This window comes from Amphibalanus amphitrite, unplaced genomic scaffold, assembly GCF_019059575.1.
Source record: "Amphibalanus amphitrite isolate SeventyFive unplaced genomic scaffold, NRLGWU_Aamphi_draft 001832F_arrow, whole genome shotgun sequence".
Classification (NCBI taxonomy): Eukaryota; Metazoa; Arthropoda; class Thecostraca; order Balanomorpha; family Balanidae; genus Amphibalanus; species Amphibalanus amphitrite.
In genome coordinates, this window is record NW_024883325.1 from 34,180 (window position 1) to 52,474 (window position 18,295).

The 18,295-nt window shown below is 46.1% G+C and overlaps 1 protein-coding gene across 1 annotated transcript in view; it reads right to left on the bottom strand.

Annotated features, from left to right (window-relative positions):
• Nucleotides 1–17,289, bottom strand: part of LOC122375399 (transcription factor SUM-1-like) — a 29,692-nt gene extending 12,403 nt beyond the window's left edge. Inside the window, exons 1-3 of the mRNA XM_043354755.1 lie at nucleotides 16,849–17,289; nucleotides 10,492–10,710; nucleotides 5,715–5,790 (exon numbers count right to left, since the gene is read on the bottom strand). Of these exons, the coding sequence (XP_043210690.1) occupies nucleotides 5,715–5,790; nucleotides 10,492–10,710; nucleotides 16,849–17,232 (679 nt within the window). The 5' untranslated portion in view covers nucleotides 17,233–17,289. The remainder of the gene's footprint in view (nucleotides 1–5,714; nucleotides 5,791–10,491; nucleotides 10,711–16,848) is intronic.
• Between the last annotated feature and the right edge of the window lie 1,006 nt (nucleotides 17,290–18,295).

The following is an 18,295-nucleotide window of genomic DNA, read 5'->3' on the forward strand; positions in this document are numbered from 1 at the left end:
CCCCCTTCGCCCAAAAAAAACTTTGAATGCCTCTAGGGTCCAAAGTATAATATGTGGCGAAAAACAGACCTCACCATTGGAATCAGCGTCCAAAACTGTACCCATGGACCAGTTTTGATGAAAATCTAAGGGGGTCCGAATGTGATTCTGAAAGTGAATCTGAATGCCTCTAGGGGAAAAGTATAATATGTGGCGAAAAACAGACTTCACCATGGGAATCAGCGTCCAAAACTGTACACATGGACAAGTTTTTATGAAAATCTAAGGGGGTCCCCCTTCCCCCAAAAAGACTTTGAATGCCTCTAGGGGCCAAAGTATAATATGTGGCGAAAAACAGACTTCACCATTGGAATCAGCGTCCAAAACTGTACCCATGGACCAGTTTTTATGAAAATCTAAGGGGGTCCCCCTTCGCCCAAAAAAAACTTTGAATGCCTCTAGGGGCCAAAGTATAATATGTGGCGAAAAACAGACTTCACAATTGGAATCAGCGTCCAAAACTGTACCAATGGACCAGTTTTTATGAAAATCTAAGGGGGTCCCCCTTCGCCCAAAAAAAAAACTTTGAATGCCTCTAGGGGCCAAAGTATAATATGTGGCGAAAAACAGACTTCACCGTTGGAATCAGCGTCCAAAACTGTACCCATGGACCAGTTTTTATGAAAATCTAAGGGGGTCCCCCTTCGCCCCAAAAAAACTTTGAATGCCTCTAGGGGCCAAAGTATAATATGCGGCGAAAAACAGACTTCACCATTGGAATCAGCGTCCAAAACTGTACCCATGGACCAGTTTTTATGAAAATCTAAGGGGGTCCCCCTTCCCCCAAAAAACTTTGAATGCCTCTAGGGGCCAAAGTATAATATGTGGCGAAAAACAGACTTCATTGTTGGAATCAGCGTCCAAAACTGTACCAATGGACCAGTTTTAATGAAAATCTAAGGGGGTCCCCCTTCGCCCAAAAAAAAACTTTGAATGCCTCTAGGGGCCAAAGTATAATATGTGGCGAAAAACAGACTTCACCATTGGAATCAGCGTCCAAAACTGTACCCATGGACCAGTTTTAATGAAAGTCTAAGGGGGTCCCCCTTCGCCCAAAAAAAAAACTTTGAATGCCTCTAGGGGCCAAAGTATAATATGTGGCGAAAAACAGACTTCACCATTGGAATCAGCGTCCAAAACTGTACCCATGGACCAGTTTTGATGAAAATCTAAGGGGGTCCCCCTTCGCCCAAAAAAAACTTTGAATGCCTCTAGGGGCCAAAGTATAATATGTGGCGAAGAACAGACTTCACCGTTGGAATCAGCGTCCAAAACTGTACCCATGGACCAGTTTTTATGAAAATCTAAGGGGGTCCCCCTTCCCCCAAAAAACTTTGAATGCCTCTAGGGGCCAAAGTATAATATGTGGCGAAAAACAGACTTTACCTTTGGAATCAGCGTCCAAAACTGTACCCATGGACCAGTTTTTATGAAAATCTAAGGGGGTCCCCTTCGCCCCAAAAAAACTTTGAATGCCTCTAGGGGCCAAAGTATAATATGTGGCGAAAAACAGACTTCACCATTGGAATCAGCGTCCAAAACTGTACCCATGGACCAGTTTTTATGAAAATCTAAGGGGGTCCCCCTTTGCCCAAAAAAACTTTGAATGCCTCTAGGGGCCAAAGTATAATATGTGGCGAAAAACAGACTTCACCATTGGAATCAGCGTCCAAAACTGTACCCATGGACCAGTTTTTATGAAAATCTAAGGGGGTCCGAATGTGATTCTGAAAGTGAATCTGAATTCCTCTAGGGGAAAAGTATAATATGTGGCGAAAAACAGACTTCACCATGGGAATCAGCGTCCAAAACTGTACACATGGACAAGTTTTTATGAAAATCTAAGGGGGTCCCCCTTCCCCAAAAAAAACTTTGAATGCCTCTAGGGGCCAAAGTATAATATGTGGCGAAAAACAGACTTCACCATTGGAATCAGCGTCCAAAACTGTACCCATGGACCAGTTTTTATGAAAATCTAAGGGGGTCCCCCTTCGCTCAAAAAAAACTTTGAATGCCTCTAGGGGCCAAAGTATAATATGTGGCGAAAAACAGACTTCACCATTGGAATCAGCGTCCAAAACTGTACCCATGGACCAGTTTTTATGAAAATATAAGGGGGTCCCCCTTCCCCAAAAAACTTTGAATGCCTCTAGGGGCCAAAGTATAATATGTGGCGAAAAACAGACTGCACCGTTGGAATCAGCGTCCAAAACTTTACCCATGGACCAGTTTTAATGAAAATCTAAGGGGGTTCCCCTTCGGCCAAAAAAAACTTTGAATGCCTCTAGGGGCCAAAGTATAATATGTGGCGAAAAACAGACTTCACCATTGGAATCAGCGTCCAAAACTGTACCCATGGACCAGTTTTTTTTTTATGAAAATCTAAGGGGGTCCGAATGTGATTCTGAAAGTGAATCTGAATGCCTCTAGGGGCAAAGTATAATATGTGGCGAAAAACAGACTTCACCATTGGAATCAGCGTCCAAAACTGTACCCATGGACCAGTTTTTATGAAAATCTACGGGGGTCTCCCTTCCCCAAAAAAACTTTGAATGCCTCTAGGGGCCAAAGTATAATATGTGGCGAAAAACAGACTTCACCGTTGGAATCAGCGTCCAAAACTGTACACATGGACCAGTTTTTATGAAAATCTAAGGGGGTCCCCCTTCGCCCCAAAAAAACTTTGAATGCCTCTAGGGGCCAAAGTATAATATGAGGCGAAAAACAGACTTCACCATTGGAATCAGCGTCCAAAACTGTACCCATGGACCAGTTTTTATGAAAATCTAAGGGGGTCCCCCTTTGCCCAAAAAAAACTTTGAATGCCTCTAGGGGCCAAAGTATAATATGTGGCGAAAAACAGACTTCACCATTGGAATCAGCGTCCAAAACTGTACACATGAACCAGTTTTTATGAAAATCTAAGGGGGTCCCCCTTCCCCTAAAAAAACTTTGAATGCCTCTAGGGGACAAAGTATAATATGTGGCGAAAAACAGACTTCACCATTGGAATCAGCGTCCAAAACTGTACACATGGACCAGTTTTTATGAAAATCTAAGGGGGTCCCCCTTCCCCCAAAAAACTTTGAATGCCTCTAGGGGCCAAAGTATAATATGTGGCGAAAAACAGACTTCACCGTTGGAATCAGCGTCCAAAACTGTACCCATGGACCAGTTTTAATGAAAATCTAAGGGGGTCCCCCTTCGCCCAAAAAAAACTTTGAATGCCTCTAGGGTCCAAAGTATAATATGTGGCGAATAACAGACCTCACCATTGGAATCAGCGTCCAAAACTGTACCCATGGACCAGTTTTGATGAAAATCTAAGGGGGTCCGAATGTGATTCTGAAAGTGAATCTGAATGCCTCTAGGGGAAAAGTATAATATGTGGCGAAAAACAGACTTCACCATGGGAATCAGCGTCCAAAACTGTACACATGGACAAGTTTTTATGAAAATCTAAGGGGGTCCCCCTTCCCCCAAAAAAACTTTGAATGCCTCTAGATGCCAAAGTATAATATGTGGCGAAAAACAGACTTCACCATTGGAATCAGCGTCCAAAACTGTACCCATGGACCAGTTTTTATGAAAATCTAAGGGGGTCCCCCTTCGCCCAAAAAAAACTTTGAATGCCTCTAGGGGCCAAAGTATAATATGTGGCGAAAAACAGACTTCACAATTGGAATCAGCGTCCAAAACTGTACCCATGGACCAGTTTTTATGAAAATCTAAGGGGGTCCCCCTTCGCCCAAAAAAAAACTTTGAATGCCTCTAGGGGCCAAAGTATAATATGTGGCGAAAAACAGACTTCACCGTTGGAATCAGCGTCCAAAACTGTACCCATGGACCAGTTTTTATGAAAATCTAAGGGGGTCCCCCTTCGCCCCAAAAAAAACTTTGAATGCCTCTAGGGGCCAAAGTATAATATGCGGCGAAAAACAGACTTCACCATTGGAATCAGCGTCCAAAACTGTACCCATGGACCAGTTTTTATGAAAATCTAAGGGGGTCCCCCTTCCCCCAAAAAACTTTGAATGCCTCTAGGGGCCAAAGTATAATATGTGGCGAAAAACAGACTTCACCATTGGAATCAGCGTCCAAAACTGTACACATGGACCAGTTTTTATGAAAATCTAAGGGGGTCCCCCTTCCCCCAAAAAACTTTGAATGCCTCTAGGGGCCAAAGTATAATATGTGGCGAAAAACAGACTTCACCATTGGAATCAGCGTCCAAAACTGTACCCATGGACCAGTTTTAATGAAAGTCTAAGGGGGTCCCCCTTCGCCCAAAAAAAACTTTGAATGCCTCTAGGGGCCAAAGTATAATATGTGGCGAAAAACAGACTTCACCATTGGAATCAGCGTCCAAAACTGTACCCATGGACCAGTTTTGATGAAAATCTAAGGGGGTCCCCCTTCGCCCAAAAAAAACTTTGAATGCCTCTAGGGGCCAAAGTATAATATGTGGCGAAAAACAGACTTCACCATTGGAATCAGCGTCCAAAACTGTACCCATGGACCAGTTTTTATGAAAATCTAAGGGGGTCCCCCTTCCCCCAAAAAACTTTGAATGCCTCTAGGGGCCAAAGTATAATATGTGGCGAAAAACAGACTTTACCTTTGGAATCAGCGTCCAAAACTGTACCCATGGACCAGTTTTTATGAAAATCTAAGGGGGTCCCCCTTCGCCCCAAAAAAAACTTTGAATGCCTCTAGGGGCCAAAGTATAATATGTGGCGAAAAACAGACTTCACCATTGGAATCAGCGTCCAAAACTGTACCCATGGACCAGTTTTTATGAAAATCTAAGGGGGTCCGAATGTGATTCTGAAAGTGAATCTGAATCTGAGGCTGTCTTGACAGACGTCGCAAGCTAGGCATTGCCACTTTGATATCAATCCTGTATATACCTATTGAGAATCTGAACCTTGTAGCAGGTTAAATTATCTTCCTCTTATTCCCCCAAAATATTCGTGATTGCTGACCGCACCGTTGCCAATATCTATGACCGAGGACCGTGCAGAAAGCTCGGCTGTTTTCTTTGGAATCTGGTGGTGTGACGTGCAACGCATCACCGCCATCAAACAATGTATTTGTCAATGATAGCACTCGCTCTGAACACCTGTCGTTGCAGAGAAATAGCAGAATTAGATTAGGAGACTTCAGCCAAGATTTTACCTTTGATTTCTTCGGTAGCAGCCCGGTTTTGAGGGATATGACACCTAAGTGATTGATAACATTTTAGACGCTTTACCACAAAGGTTAGGGTTTTACACTTATCAAATCCTGAAATGCGAGAGGCGTTTTTGTATGTACGTACATGCTGGTAATTCAATTCTGAGAAACTCTCTCAACTGACATGAATGGTTTACATTTGACGACATCCATGCTGTTTGTTTGCCAGGGAAAGACTGCAATAGTCCAACAAACGGTGATTTTTTCCCCCAATCGCTGGAATTCAAACCTTTCATCAGTTCCAAGCGTGAGAGTGGTCATCAAAGAAATACTTGCGTCACAAAGCGAAACACAATCTGTGCCGCATACCGTTTTCCGACCCCAGGCCGCTCGTATTCCCGCTAAACGGCCAAAACAAACAGCAGTACAGCTCAGAGGAAGCATTAGCCGATAATACGCCGTCCGGCGCGGCGGGTGGCGGCCGACCGCCGGTGTCTTACCATTTGTTATTGGCGTGTAGCTGTCTGGGCTGCTATAGCTGCTCTGTCGAGTATTGTAGTAGGACGTGCCGCCGTTCTGAAACCAAAACGCACTGGTCAAGAAAGAATAGACACACGACTAGGCTACCAAGTGTTATGTTTAATGAATCGGCTCATTTCCGTGTTAAAACGTAAAGCAGGATGGATACGAAACACAGCAAAGAAGCTGACCGTCTACATTAGCCTGATGGAAACCAGGGTAAGGCAGTCAGAAAATAAGTAAGTTTAGCATATTTAGCGCATAATGAACAAGACAAAGTTGCAAATGTCTAACGCTTTCGTTTCCAGCATTTTTCATTAAATCCACGGCATTTCCTTTCTTCCCATACAATCAAAGTTCGCGGTCTAATAATTCACGGCAGACATGAAGAATGCAGTCACTCTCGCTACTAGCTACATGATAGTTGATACGATGATAAACAATGTTCTCCCTCCGAAGAAGAGATACCGTGGCGAATCGGAAAGGGGCGTGAAGCGGACAGGATATGAAAGTGAGACGGTTGTTCTGGCAGGTCCCACGCCTTGGAGCGTCTAACTGACGGGCGGGACGGTGGCGCGGCCATCCCGTTGATATTGTGTTGCAGTTGCGATGTTGTTTTGCCGCTGTTGTGGGCGCTAAGTGACGTTGCCAGGTGTGTTTGGCAATGTCACGCCTGAATGTTCAGACAGCCGTTGCGCAATTTCTGTATTGTGCTAAAACGAAACCATATGGTACACCTAACAAAATAAGATATGTTTACTGTTTGGCCCGAGTAGTTTTGGTTTCCTCCGTGCGTCTCTCATTGCGTGCAATTAGAGTACGATAGTGAAATTGCATATTGATTTCAATTTTGCTTTTCAAATATGCATTATTTTCATATAGGTAAGCTAAGCATATCCTAAGCATGTAAGCCTTAACCACTTTCTAGAAGACATAAAAACAAGTATTCTCTTATTTCTTATTCACACCTAAGCATCCATGCAACTGCCGTCATCTCATAACACATCACGATCACCGTCCTATCTCCGTGTCTCCGCGCGGACTCTCCGTGTTGACCTGGCGCGCTGTCGCCGTCGACGCGGAGTGACGCGTCGGCGGCAGGTGGCGCAGCCGTCGTTACCGATGCTGCCGACGGTAGCACTAATCAGCCTTCAGCCGGCCATTGTCTGCCCGAGCCGGCCGCGCCGGTACCGGACTGGCGCAGTCGAGACGAGACGGAGCCGGTCGTCGGCACACAATGGCAACACTATAACATTCAGCTCAGAGAGGCTACCGTCGAGAATAAAGTGACTGCTGAGTGCTAGTGATGACGACTTGTGTGTCAAAACAGGTGAAAGTGAATTTTGCTGCGTTTCAAGGAAAGTAATGCACCTTTCCGTTGTGTTGACATTTCATGTATGGATCATGGAAACATTTGAAAGGCATTTTGAAAATACGACAACCGTTGAGAATCATTCATTAATCATTTTGCCGGTTACATATCTGCTTATAAATTATTGAATGCTTTAAAATGTATTTTTGGCTTGTTTGGTGATCATACGTTGGCGGCACTTTCGCCGATGAAAATAGCATTGGTCAGCGTCAGCCCTCCATTCAGTGCCCGTTTCTCCCGTACGAAGCCCAGCGCGGCTTGGCGACTGTATGTACCTGGAGCGGTAGACTGTACCGCCGTACACACGTGTCCGGCGGCACAGTATGCGCTTTCCGCTAGGCGGCGGCGGCCAGCGCACCTGCCTATGTTCGTGACAGAAATCGGCAGCTGTTGGCGGAGGGTGAGGCCGACAAGACAGCCATTCCGAGATTCATTCATTCCCTGTCCGGTAGTAGCGAGTAGAACACTCGATGTTGTTTGTAGCGGGCAAGACTGACCTTGATTTCCACAAATAGGCTCAAAGAGATCGCTGGCGTTGGAGGTGGAACATTTGTTGCACAGACGAATCCTTGGAATGGAGACTGGAGAGTGGGGAGTGCTGGCGATGCCATTCCTTATTGAGGATGTTTTTATCATTGCCATGTAAAAATTTTCAAGAGGGACCTGGGACAGCTATCTACTTAACTTAGCTCCATTGTCCACTGACTTGTAAATAGTCAAAACAAAGCAAAGTAACTCCTGGCTCCATGAGTTTCACTGAAGCTCAATATTAATGCATTGAAAATATTGAGGCGTTTTCAGTGTCAGTTCCAGTTGACGCCTGTAAACCTTCCTTCTGTTACAATCCCAACATTTCCCTTCAGTCCCTGTCAGGAAACCCGGTGGCAGCGTCCCGGTTCCCGAAAGGTGCTTCTCTCGGCAGAACCACACGTGTCCGGCCGCGCCGTGCGCCGTCCAAGGCCGGTGCTACTCCTCCCAGTGCGCTGGCGGTCACAAAAACTCCGCCTGCCTGCCCCAATCCAGCCTGGGCGGACGTTTTTCCACAAGTCGGCGGCGTCTCTGGGCGGCGGCTCTGCCGGGGAGCACGGCAGGGAACACGGAGGGAGGCCCGCGGCAGCCACGGTCTCATCAGACGGCACGTGTTATAACACCGGGACGCCGGGCCGGCCCGACCGGCGCCCCTGTCCCCGGCGGGAGCGGTTCCCGGGAGCCCACCGGCTCACCAGTCCCCTCTCAGCGGCTCAGCGGCTCAGAGCTCACCGGCGCCGGTCTCAGACATGACCCAGGCACCGACAACACGAGCCGCCGCGTCCGGAGCACGCCACCCAGACGTCTGGTGGCTCTCAGGCACGGGCGGGCAGAAACCCCTCGGTGGAGGGTTTTAGTGGAACTTTATGGGCTTCTGTGATGGCGTCGAGAAGGAGGGGCTGACGGAGCGACTCGGGTCAGTGAAAAACAAGGGGATGTGCAGACATGAGAGGACGTGACACTCCTTTGCTACCCCTTTTGAAGTCATCGCTAGAGGGTCGAACAGTGAATCTATTCAACCGCACAGCGGTGTGTGACAGCGGTGGCTTTAATGTTTCCCATCGCGTGTTTTTGGAGCTCATGGGCATTCCCAGCCATAGCTCGCAGGGCTGGGTCGAGCTTGTAACAAAGTTCACTCATCATAGGCGACCGTTTTTTACCCCTTTGTCTGTCACAGGCGGGGCTTTATGGGGTGACAGATTGCAGTTTAAGTAGCTGTCTTCATTACCAAAGGGTATTTTCAGAGCAGTTTTTGCGGGCGTTTTTTATTGAGGCTGGCCTGCGAGTTTTGCTCGGTAAATACGGTCCGGCCGCTGGTCCTGAGAAAGCGTCTGGTATTAACTCGAGCGTGGCCTAAAGTGCATAACGATGCTTCCGTCCAGACGTGTTTGTTTCAAGGTGAAGGGCTGAGTGACGACCCGCGGACTGTTTGGGTGGTGTGACTTGTTCTGTGTCAAATCAGGTTTCATTCGGAGACATGTTACATCATTCTGTCGCTCAATCATGTCGAGATCGAAAGGAGGAGTGACGATAACGTGCGACTGATTATGCGAAGAGGGAAGCAATGTTATTAACACTGAATATTTATGGCTCTAGTTTCAAGTGTAACGTTATGAATTTATGTTTTTATTGTTTGTATAGCTGTTTCTTTCAGGTAAGAGAAACGTAGCATTCTTTTGAATGAATCATTGCAATTTAGAATACTAATGACACAACATGAGTCCGACACCACCCATTGAAGCTTCTCAATCAATCACACCAGTCTCGCCTCGCTTCGCCTGACCAAGCCACATTCAACCAATCCCTCACTTGAAAACATTCTCAAATCGTGGCACGTGGCAACGGTCGGAGGGAGAGGGTTCCCCGTCGCGGGGAGGAGGCCGCCGACTGGGGACGGGGAGAGGGGAGGGGCTGAAATTAGCGCGGCCCTCGTCGCTGACTGAGGCGCCGCCGTCCGGCTGGACTCCGGGGGTGGTCTGACGGACTCACGGCATCACTCGGGGACCCGCCGTCTGTTTTTCACCGGTCTGTGCCGCGCCGCTGGCCGGTCAGCCGTGCGAAGTGGGCCAGCAACGCACACAACATCGGACCACACACGCCCATGCAGGGAGAGCACTGGCGAGTGAACGCAGTGAGAGGATGCTCAATGCTGACTGAGTGGGGAGCTAAAAATGTAGTTCAAAAGAAGATATGCAGTGTACAGAAAAAAATAACATAAATCTATTGCTGTGCTAACTTAAGAAGTGTGTATAAACGAGCATATTTCTAAGCATACTATCATATCATCGAAGCAAATAAATTTTAGATACTGATTAATACCATTTCAGATCATTCAGATAATTTAGAATAATGAACTGTTCAAATATGAACGTTTGTAACATTTTGCAAATGATAAATCATTCGACGATCTTCCATTAGAAGCTGTTAGGCAAATGACGTGGATTACATGTTTCAAGCATGTGCTGAGGTCGTCAAGGGTTAATCCGGCGAAGATTAGTCTGCCATTATGAATCCCAGCTACCACGAATTTCAAATTTGATGCAGCTGGTGTTGCACATTCATCATTTAAATCCTCATTCACTGGAAACTTGTCAAATGTGGGGACGGCAATACTAGATCATCTTCTCCAAGGCATGTTGAATAAATGGAGACGGAGAGGAAGGCAAGCAAGAGAGAAAGAGAAAAGAAAGAGAAGGAGAAAGGAAGAAAAAAGATAAAAAGACATAGAAAGACGATTCAATTTCATTTGATGGAGGCCCGCCTGCAACTGCAACAATAGCACCATTCCTACTTTGCCCACAATGCCGACTAGCGCCCACATGACCAGCAAACATACAGTGCTACCGCCTTCTACTCACCATATTATAGCCAGAGGTCGGGTTGATGGGCGCGTCGGGGCGTGCCTCCTCGGGGGCGCCCGAGCCGGCGGCGCCCCCGGAGCCGCCGCGGGCGCCCCTCAGCATGTCCTCCAGCGCCTCAATGTACTCGATGGCCGCCCTCAGGATTTCCACCTTCGGGTACCGCTGGTTCGGGTTGGCGCACGTTCGCTTCTTGAGCATGTCGAATGCTTCGTTCACCTGCGAATGACGGGGTTTAGTTTAGTAAGATGCGAGCACGTGTGTGCATATGTGCTTGTGTTATTTACTTAGCATCACATTTAGGTATTCGATAAATCATGAGATGTGTCGGTGCATTCATGATCACTCAAAACAAATACAAGAGGCAATGTTATCGACAAAACCATCTGTTGGTTCATGCGAGGTAAATTGATTGCTACCGCTGCTCACATCATAAACTCATATCCGATTATTAGTTGACAAATGGAACACGACGTGAGGCTGTCGGTAGCATCACCCACCCAACTGTTGGCCGTCCAACACGATTTTCATCGTGTCGGCGGCTGTTGAAATATCCGCTCATAATTCAGCTGTTGGCTCGGACTTATCAGCTAATCCATCGGAGCTGCGTAGCATTAATGGAGCCCTCTGGATACACACGTAAATCATCCCCAGTCAAACTGTCTGTTTATTTGTCTCAGAGCGCTGCGGCGCGCCCGTTCGTCATATTGCAGAGGATTAAGGTGTGAGCGTCTCGAGCCGGCCTATCATAAAGAGCTCAGCACTGTGTTTTTATCGGTGTTGATGGCGAGGTTTCGGCCTTGTCGTGGGAAGACCGAGCAGGAGGACGTGATTCAGTAGCGGGTAGGACGACATGTGAGATGAGATGATCCAGTAGCGGGCACATAAACCTGCCGGGGAATTATGGAAATATGATCAATGGGTCATGGCTGGTTGACAAAACGCCCACCCGCAGCATGGGCTGGACGGCAGACGAGGAGTTGGAGACGAAGACCAGCAGGGCGACACATATTTCAGGTTTCTTGACTGAGTTGCAGGAGCGAAAACTTTCAGAGTGACTTGTCGTTTTCGCCGAGACAAACCATCGAATTTACTGGATTGTGGATGCTGATGCTTGACGGCAAATTTGGTATTCTGAATTTCATTTGGCATTAATTTTATAAACTAAAGATGAATAGGTAGGTACTGATACTCGTACTTTACCTAAAGATGGTAAAAGTGATCAATTAATTATCTATTCACTTCAGGAACATTTTGAACAGCCTTTTCTAAGAAAAATGACGATTCGGACCATTACAAGATGCTAATTAGGACTGTAATTATTATGCATAATTAGATGTGAACATTTTCAATTAATGGGTATCTGCAAAGTCCCGTGCTTTTTAGAAACAGAGCATAAATATAACTATGAACTTCGATATCTACAAACTAAGAGCAGTGTAAGAAAAGTGCCCCGTCACGCTGTCTGTAAAATAACCATGTTTATAGCTAAGAAACGTCTTCAATTTAATCCCGGGCTGCTGAAAAATTAGTCCAGCTGCCCTTGTCTTTTAATCGGAAGCTTACTTTCACGAGAGAAGCAGAGTTTATCACTGTGTTCTAATGTTCGCACCAGCTGCTATGATTATTCAGTTGGCTTCAAATTGTAATGATGAGACAATCGCTATCTTTATAAATGAGACGAAATTCCTCTGAGTCAGCCCTCTGAACTAACACATTTGAGGTAATGATAATTTGTCCTACAGTTTCGCTCGAAAGCGTTGCAAGGTCCACAATTGATGGCATTAAATCACGGGATAAGAGTGCAAGTTAATCGTAGCTACCAGTGTTGAACATTGCATAGATCATTGCTCGTTTTAGCATAATCTCATCATTTATATGTTTTTCGCTTTAAAGCGTTGCATAATGAATTATCCAGAAATATGTTCTGTGTATGATCACATACCAGTCATGGAATTTAGGAGCACAACTCCAGGTCAATGTTGGAACTTAGACAGGTACTGGTGTTTTAGTACAGAGTACAGAGTGAGTAGCAGCGTAATCATTGCGATTTTTCAATTACTTGCACGCGAGAGAAACTTTTTGTGACGCGAAATGCATTCTAAGCAATTGTATATTTGCGAAACGTGCGCCAATCTTGCCGTCTTGACTTTACAGGTGTGACTGGACTGGTTTCCTTCGAGTCATCCCTTCCAACCATAAAATGATATTAAATTTGTTCTGCATTGGACACTTAAACTGTTCTATTTATTACACCACATTTCCTCTGTCATATATTTACGTATGCATATATTCTAGCATACAATTACAGTCATCAAATTCTGGACCCGTTACTCGTCACTACCATCATTTCGCACATGTCCGCTCCCCTCTGGTCGATGGGCGCCGCCATGTTTGCTGGCGACGGCCGGGCGTCAGTCGGTCAGAACTCGTTCGACCGAGATGGTGCGGTTTGAGGCGGAGCCAGTAAGTGCGGTTTGAGAGCGGCTGCAGGAGACAGAGAGTGTCTGACGTGGAACGCCCGATATCGTGCGGAACGAGCCGTGGGCGCGGATTGACAGGCCGGAGACACAGAGCCGGGTCGTCTTTGTTTTGATAGGATAATGCAGCGCTCAGTTGTGCGTGGTTGGGCTGTGGCTCATGTTGAGTATTCGTGTTTTTGGTTTAATTTGAAGGCCTAACAGTGGGAGTGATTGTGCTTGCAATATTGTCTAGACGGTATTTTGTCCTTACCGATTGTTATAACGCCCATATTGTTGAAGGGGTAGCCGGTAGATAATGAACGACGGATATTATCTTGCTGAGAAATTGCTATTGCTGTTGTTCGTGGTCAAAAATAACATTGAATGAGCCTAAATGAGATCGTTTCTGCATCGTCGCATTTCGGATTCCTCCCACTGTTTATGTTTCGTCTTATAACCAGACATGTGCACGGATCCTAGAAAATGGATCAAAAATTTGATTCCACATATCTTGAGCTAGGATCCTATCGGAGCATATATCCAATTCCCATTAATCGAGAGATCCATTGGGATCATAGGTCCAATGCTATTTGTCTAGAGATCCACTAAGATCATAGATCCTTAGGGGAAGTTGGGGGAACGCCGAATACTTTTTTCTGACGTCCGTAGTACGCAAGGTAGACAACATAAGCTATTCTTGTTGGCGTCATTCGAGAGGCCAGTCTGTTGTCTTTCAAACATACCAGGCGCATTTGATGAATTCGCATGCCGTTAAGCGCAAAAACTAAAAATATCAAAGAACTGACTTTTTCGGCGTTGCCCCGGACTGCGGGGAAAGCCGAAAATGGGATAAATGATCTACGAGGAATGCCGACATTGATGTTTTGCCAATTTATCTCAAACTTTATCCAAAATTCATCAAAGCTGACACGCGTTTTAAGAGCTTGAGGACGCTTGGTGCACACTGGAAGTTATAATTGTGTGATATAATAACAAAATGCCAGGTAAATTATTCCTTATAGGTAACAGGCCGTTGTGCCGGCTGAAAGTGTAATTTGTTTGACTAAAAATACGCGTTGCTATTCTACAGCAGTAAAGTCCACGTAGCGTGCTTTAACGTGCGTAATTGCTCGTTTTCGGCATTACCCCAGCCAGCCATACTTTCATTTGCAGGTCCATAACTTTTAAACGTGCTGTATAAATTTCAAATAGGCAGCACACTTATGCAAAGACATGCTGAAGATTACTTGACCGAATTGGCCAGACAAACGGTAGCATAATGAGTAAGAAATGCAGCTTCAAAGGCGCATGTAGTACAAGGCAAACGTACCTTGAAAACGCTTTTGGCGCCCTCACAGCCGAAGTATTCCAAATGACGACTCGTAACAAACATGCGATAATTGTAGTCACTTAAGCTTCAGAGCATCACTGAGACGTGGCATCCATGTCGTACGGTTTTAGAAATATCACGAATTTCGGCTTTGCCCCAACTCCGGCATTGCCCCAACTTCCCCTACTATTTTTTGACAAAAAATATTCCAGGATCACTTGTTTCAATTCGCAATGGTTCTGCTTCGGGAATACTCTGTGATTTCTCATTCCAATTCATAGTCTTGTCAGTGGTACATTTTGACATGAAACCATATAAAAATATTATTTCAAAGGTCACGTTTGGCAAGATCTACTCGAATCAGGGACCTCTGTTATCGGTTTGTCGTGTGATCCGATGGGGTCATAGATCCAAAACTTGTCGCTTGTTTTGAGCCATCCACTCAGATCACAGATTAATCGCTCAGATCCATGCACAATACATATGTCTGGTTAAAATATCTATATTCTGTGTATTGTGGACGCAATTTATATGGTTAATTTTTGCTGAAGAAAGAATGATTAAGAAGCTGATGATTCATTCATATATACCTAACTGTTGAAGCATATCCCGCGCCCCGCTGGGGGGGGGGGCAGAATCTGCCCCCTCCCGTTTTTCGCCAATAACTTCTAAACGCGTTACGCCAGCGACGTAAAACTTTCAGTACCTTATCATACATCAAATTGACACGTTCCCTGAAAATTTGAGCGAAATCCGTCGGACAATTTTTGAGAAATTGACGTTTTAGTGACGTCATGTTCGCCATTTTCGCCTCAAAAACGGCAAAATTTCAAACGCCGCTAACATCTTCATTTTTAAAGGAATCAAGACGTAACAAAAAAGATTATACGTGATTCTACTTTGTCTATCAAATGGCTATCTCGGTTTTTTGAAAATTTTGGATTTTGGCCAAAAATTTTCCAAAAAACTGACTTTTTTGGGAAAATATTTATAAAATCCAAAATTTTGAGTTTATCGAAAAAACCGGAATATATGTCAAAGAAGTGGTCTATGTGCACCTACATACCAATTTTTAGAAGAATCGGTTCAAAAATGTGGGAGTTATTCAAAATTTTATGACGTCACGACACACAAATTTTTTGAAAAATGATTTTTTTGGAAGTTTTTGGTGCTATTTTTGACCTCGTACGGAAACAAAAATAGCACCATTCGATTCGCCGTGAAAAAACTGCATCGGATAGACACCTTTAGGCCTTAACAACCAACTTCAAAATTTGACCTCACTTGACCTGACCTTGACCTGACCTCGACCTGAAATTCATCCAGAGGTGCTCCATATCACTTATTGAGTGTGCCTATCGAATTCCATGAGTAAAATGACCCATAAAACATGTGTCGCACATGCCCTTTTCTATATTTTGTTTTTGGTGACCTGACCTGACCTGACCTGACCTGACCTTGACCTTGACCTTTGAATGACATTGTGTGCAACGAATATTGTCTTGGTAGTCTAAGAGCACGCTTTGGGCAATCAGTCTCAGTCCATTCTTCGGCAACTACGGTGCAAGGCCGATACTGTAGAAACTTGCATTTTGTACCCTTGACCTGACCTTGACCTAACCTCTGACCTACTTAAGGAAAAAAAATTGGGCTCTTAAGATCCGCCTTGTTGAGAGCTTTCGATTGCCGTTTTTCCCGTCTTTCTACGACCATCGGTTCGGAAGTTAGACAGGGGGGGGGGGGGGCAGAATCTGCCCCCCCCCCCCAGCAGGGCGCGTATGGCTGAATAGCCCAGCGGGGCGCGGGATATAGCTCTGAACACTGCACTGATTCTCTCACCTGTCATTTGTATCGCGAAAACATGTTTTATACATTCGGTAAATAACGTACCACTCCCATCGGTTGGCCTTATCGTTCCATGTTCGATTTGATAGAAACAGGAGACCATTGACAGCTAACGATGTGTTCGCATGAATCGAATGTTAGCGCAGGTGTTCAAATAACTATTTACGTTTAATTGTTTCGAGTCTATTGAAGTGAATCAGATGAAGAAGATGATGTTATAATACTAGCCCTAGACGAAGTCAGGAGAAATGTTCTCATATTGTTTTAAGGTGCAATATGCGACCGTTGTAATCCCACTGGTGTTTTGGGCTCAATCCTACTGAAATAAGTGTGATGAAATATTAAAAAATACAAGTGCCTGTTCCGTCCCGTAGGAGCTGAGTAAATGCGAATCATATTTCCATAGCAGATAAAGCAGACAGCAAATAAAGCTACAATATAGTATCTCGTTAAAAATGAATAGAATGCAAAACAAGGTCAGCTCAACATTAGTATGTGGCACCTGATTTTATCTAATTGATTTTATTCACGCACTGTAACTGAATTGAAGGGACTCTTTGGGGTGTTTTCAATCGAATTCAGTGATGTTTACTAATCGACGCGTTCCTGTTTTAGTCGCAGGTGTGCAATAAAACATTTTACGCGCACATAATCCAGATCATCCACTTCACTGATACATATGATTGTGCTGCCGACGAGCCTCTCCGTCCTGACACCCACCTTTTTGAGCCGGCGCCGCTCGCGCATTGTGGCCGCCTTCCTGCGGTCTATGGTCACCGATTTGCGCTTGCACGCCTTGCACGCCCAGGGCAGGCAGCGCCGCTGGCCGTGGCCGTGCGTGTGCGGCGCCAGCACGTGCGGCACGTGCTCGTCGTGCTCGGCGTGGCCGTCGTGCTCGCCGTGCTCCTCCTCGCTGAAGGCGTGCGGGTAGTCGGACTGGTCAGGACTGAACGGTGCCGCCGTGCTGTCCGGGCCGGCGCGGAACGCGGGGTACGGCTGGCCGTAGCCGGGGCTGCCGGCTCCGTCCCGCAGCGGGCCGTAGCCGGCCGAGAGCGGCGGGTAGGTGCCCTCCGGGTAGCGGCAGCTGCGCATGTCCATCACCATACTGCCCGGCCGGCGGCCCGCACGCTCGACCTGACCGGCCGCCGCTGCGCTCACTGCCCCACCGCACCCGCCGACGCCAAGACTGCACGACGCGACGGTAACGACGAGGTCTCTCACGAGGAACACCTCCGCGCCGCGCCGGTCGTTTGGGCTGCGGGTTCACACGCCCGAGAGGCCGCCGGAGATGAGGACACGCCCACCTCCGGCGGCAGCCAATGAGAGACCGGGGAGGAGGCGGCGGGGCGGAGCCAAACGCTGGAGAGACGAGATGATACTGAGAGGCGATGGGACTGGAGGATTGAGGGACATTGTTTCTGTCCAATATCCATGAATTTGAGTTTTTCGATTTGCACATTTCGAGTTCTGTGGTGTTCCCTGTAGCCTGTTGGTAGCAACTAGCATAAGTCTGGCTCATGTCAAATTTGCTTGCGTGATGTCTCTTGAGGTTTTAAAACATATTCGATAGCTCTTCTAAAGCTCTTTCCCTATGTGTCCTCATGGCCAATATTTGGCCAAAGGTTACCGATATGGTGTTAACTCAGTTTAGCCAGTAAATACCAACAACATGGAGCTTTTTTACAACAACTTTTGATATAAATCTGATTAGATCTTGAATTGGCCAGCATCGTGTTTCTCTCTCCGATGCGCTTCGACCCGGCTTTTTGCACATCATCAAACGACCTGCCGCGAGTGAATACGTGGGCGTCAATGATAAACACCGAATCATTTTGTTTCCTGACTGCCAGTGTTCCTTCTGACGTGTTCCCTTTCTGCCAAACACCTAGTGAAGAGGTGAAGAAGACACATGCTGCCCCTCACACATGTAGGGGATTGATCGCATCCCCTCGTTTCGGGAATACAGTGGTGGGTCGCGCCGAAACCCTCGGTTTGATTTATTTTACACATTTCTGAAAATTTTATGATCCTGACCTATAAATGGCCTCTGACCTGTGATCTCTTAGACCAGTCAGGCCAGAATAGCGAATCGATGGAGGTAGTCAGGGCTGAGGGCACATTATCTGTGCTTGTCCAGATTTTGATTGTGGTCAGAAACTTGCTAGCA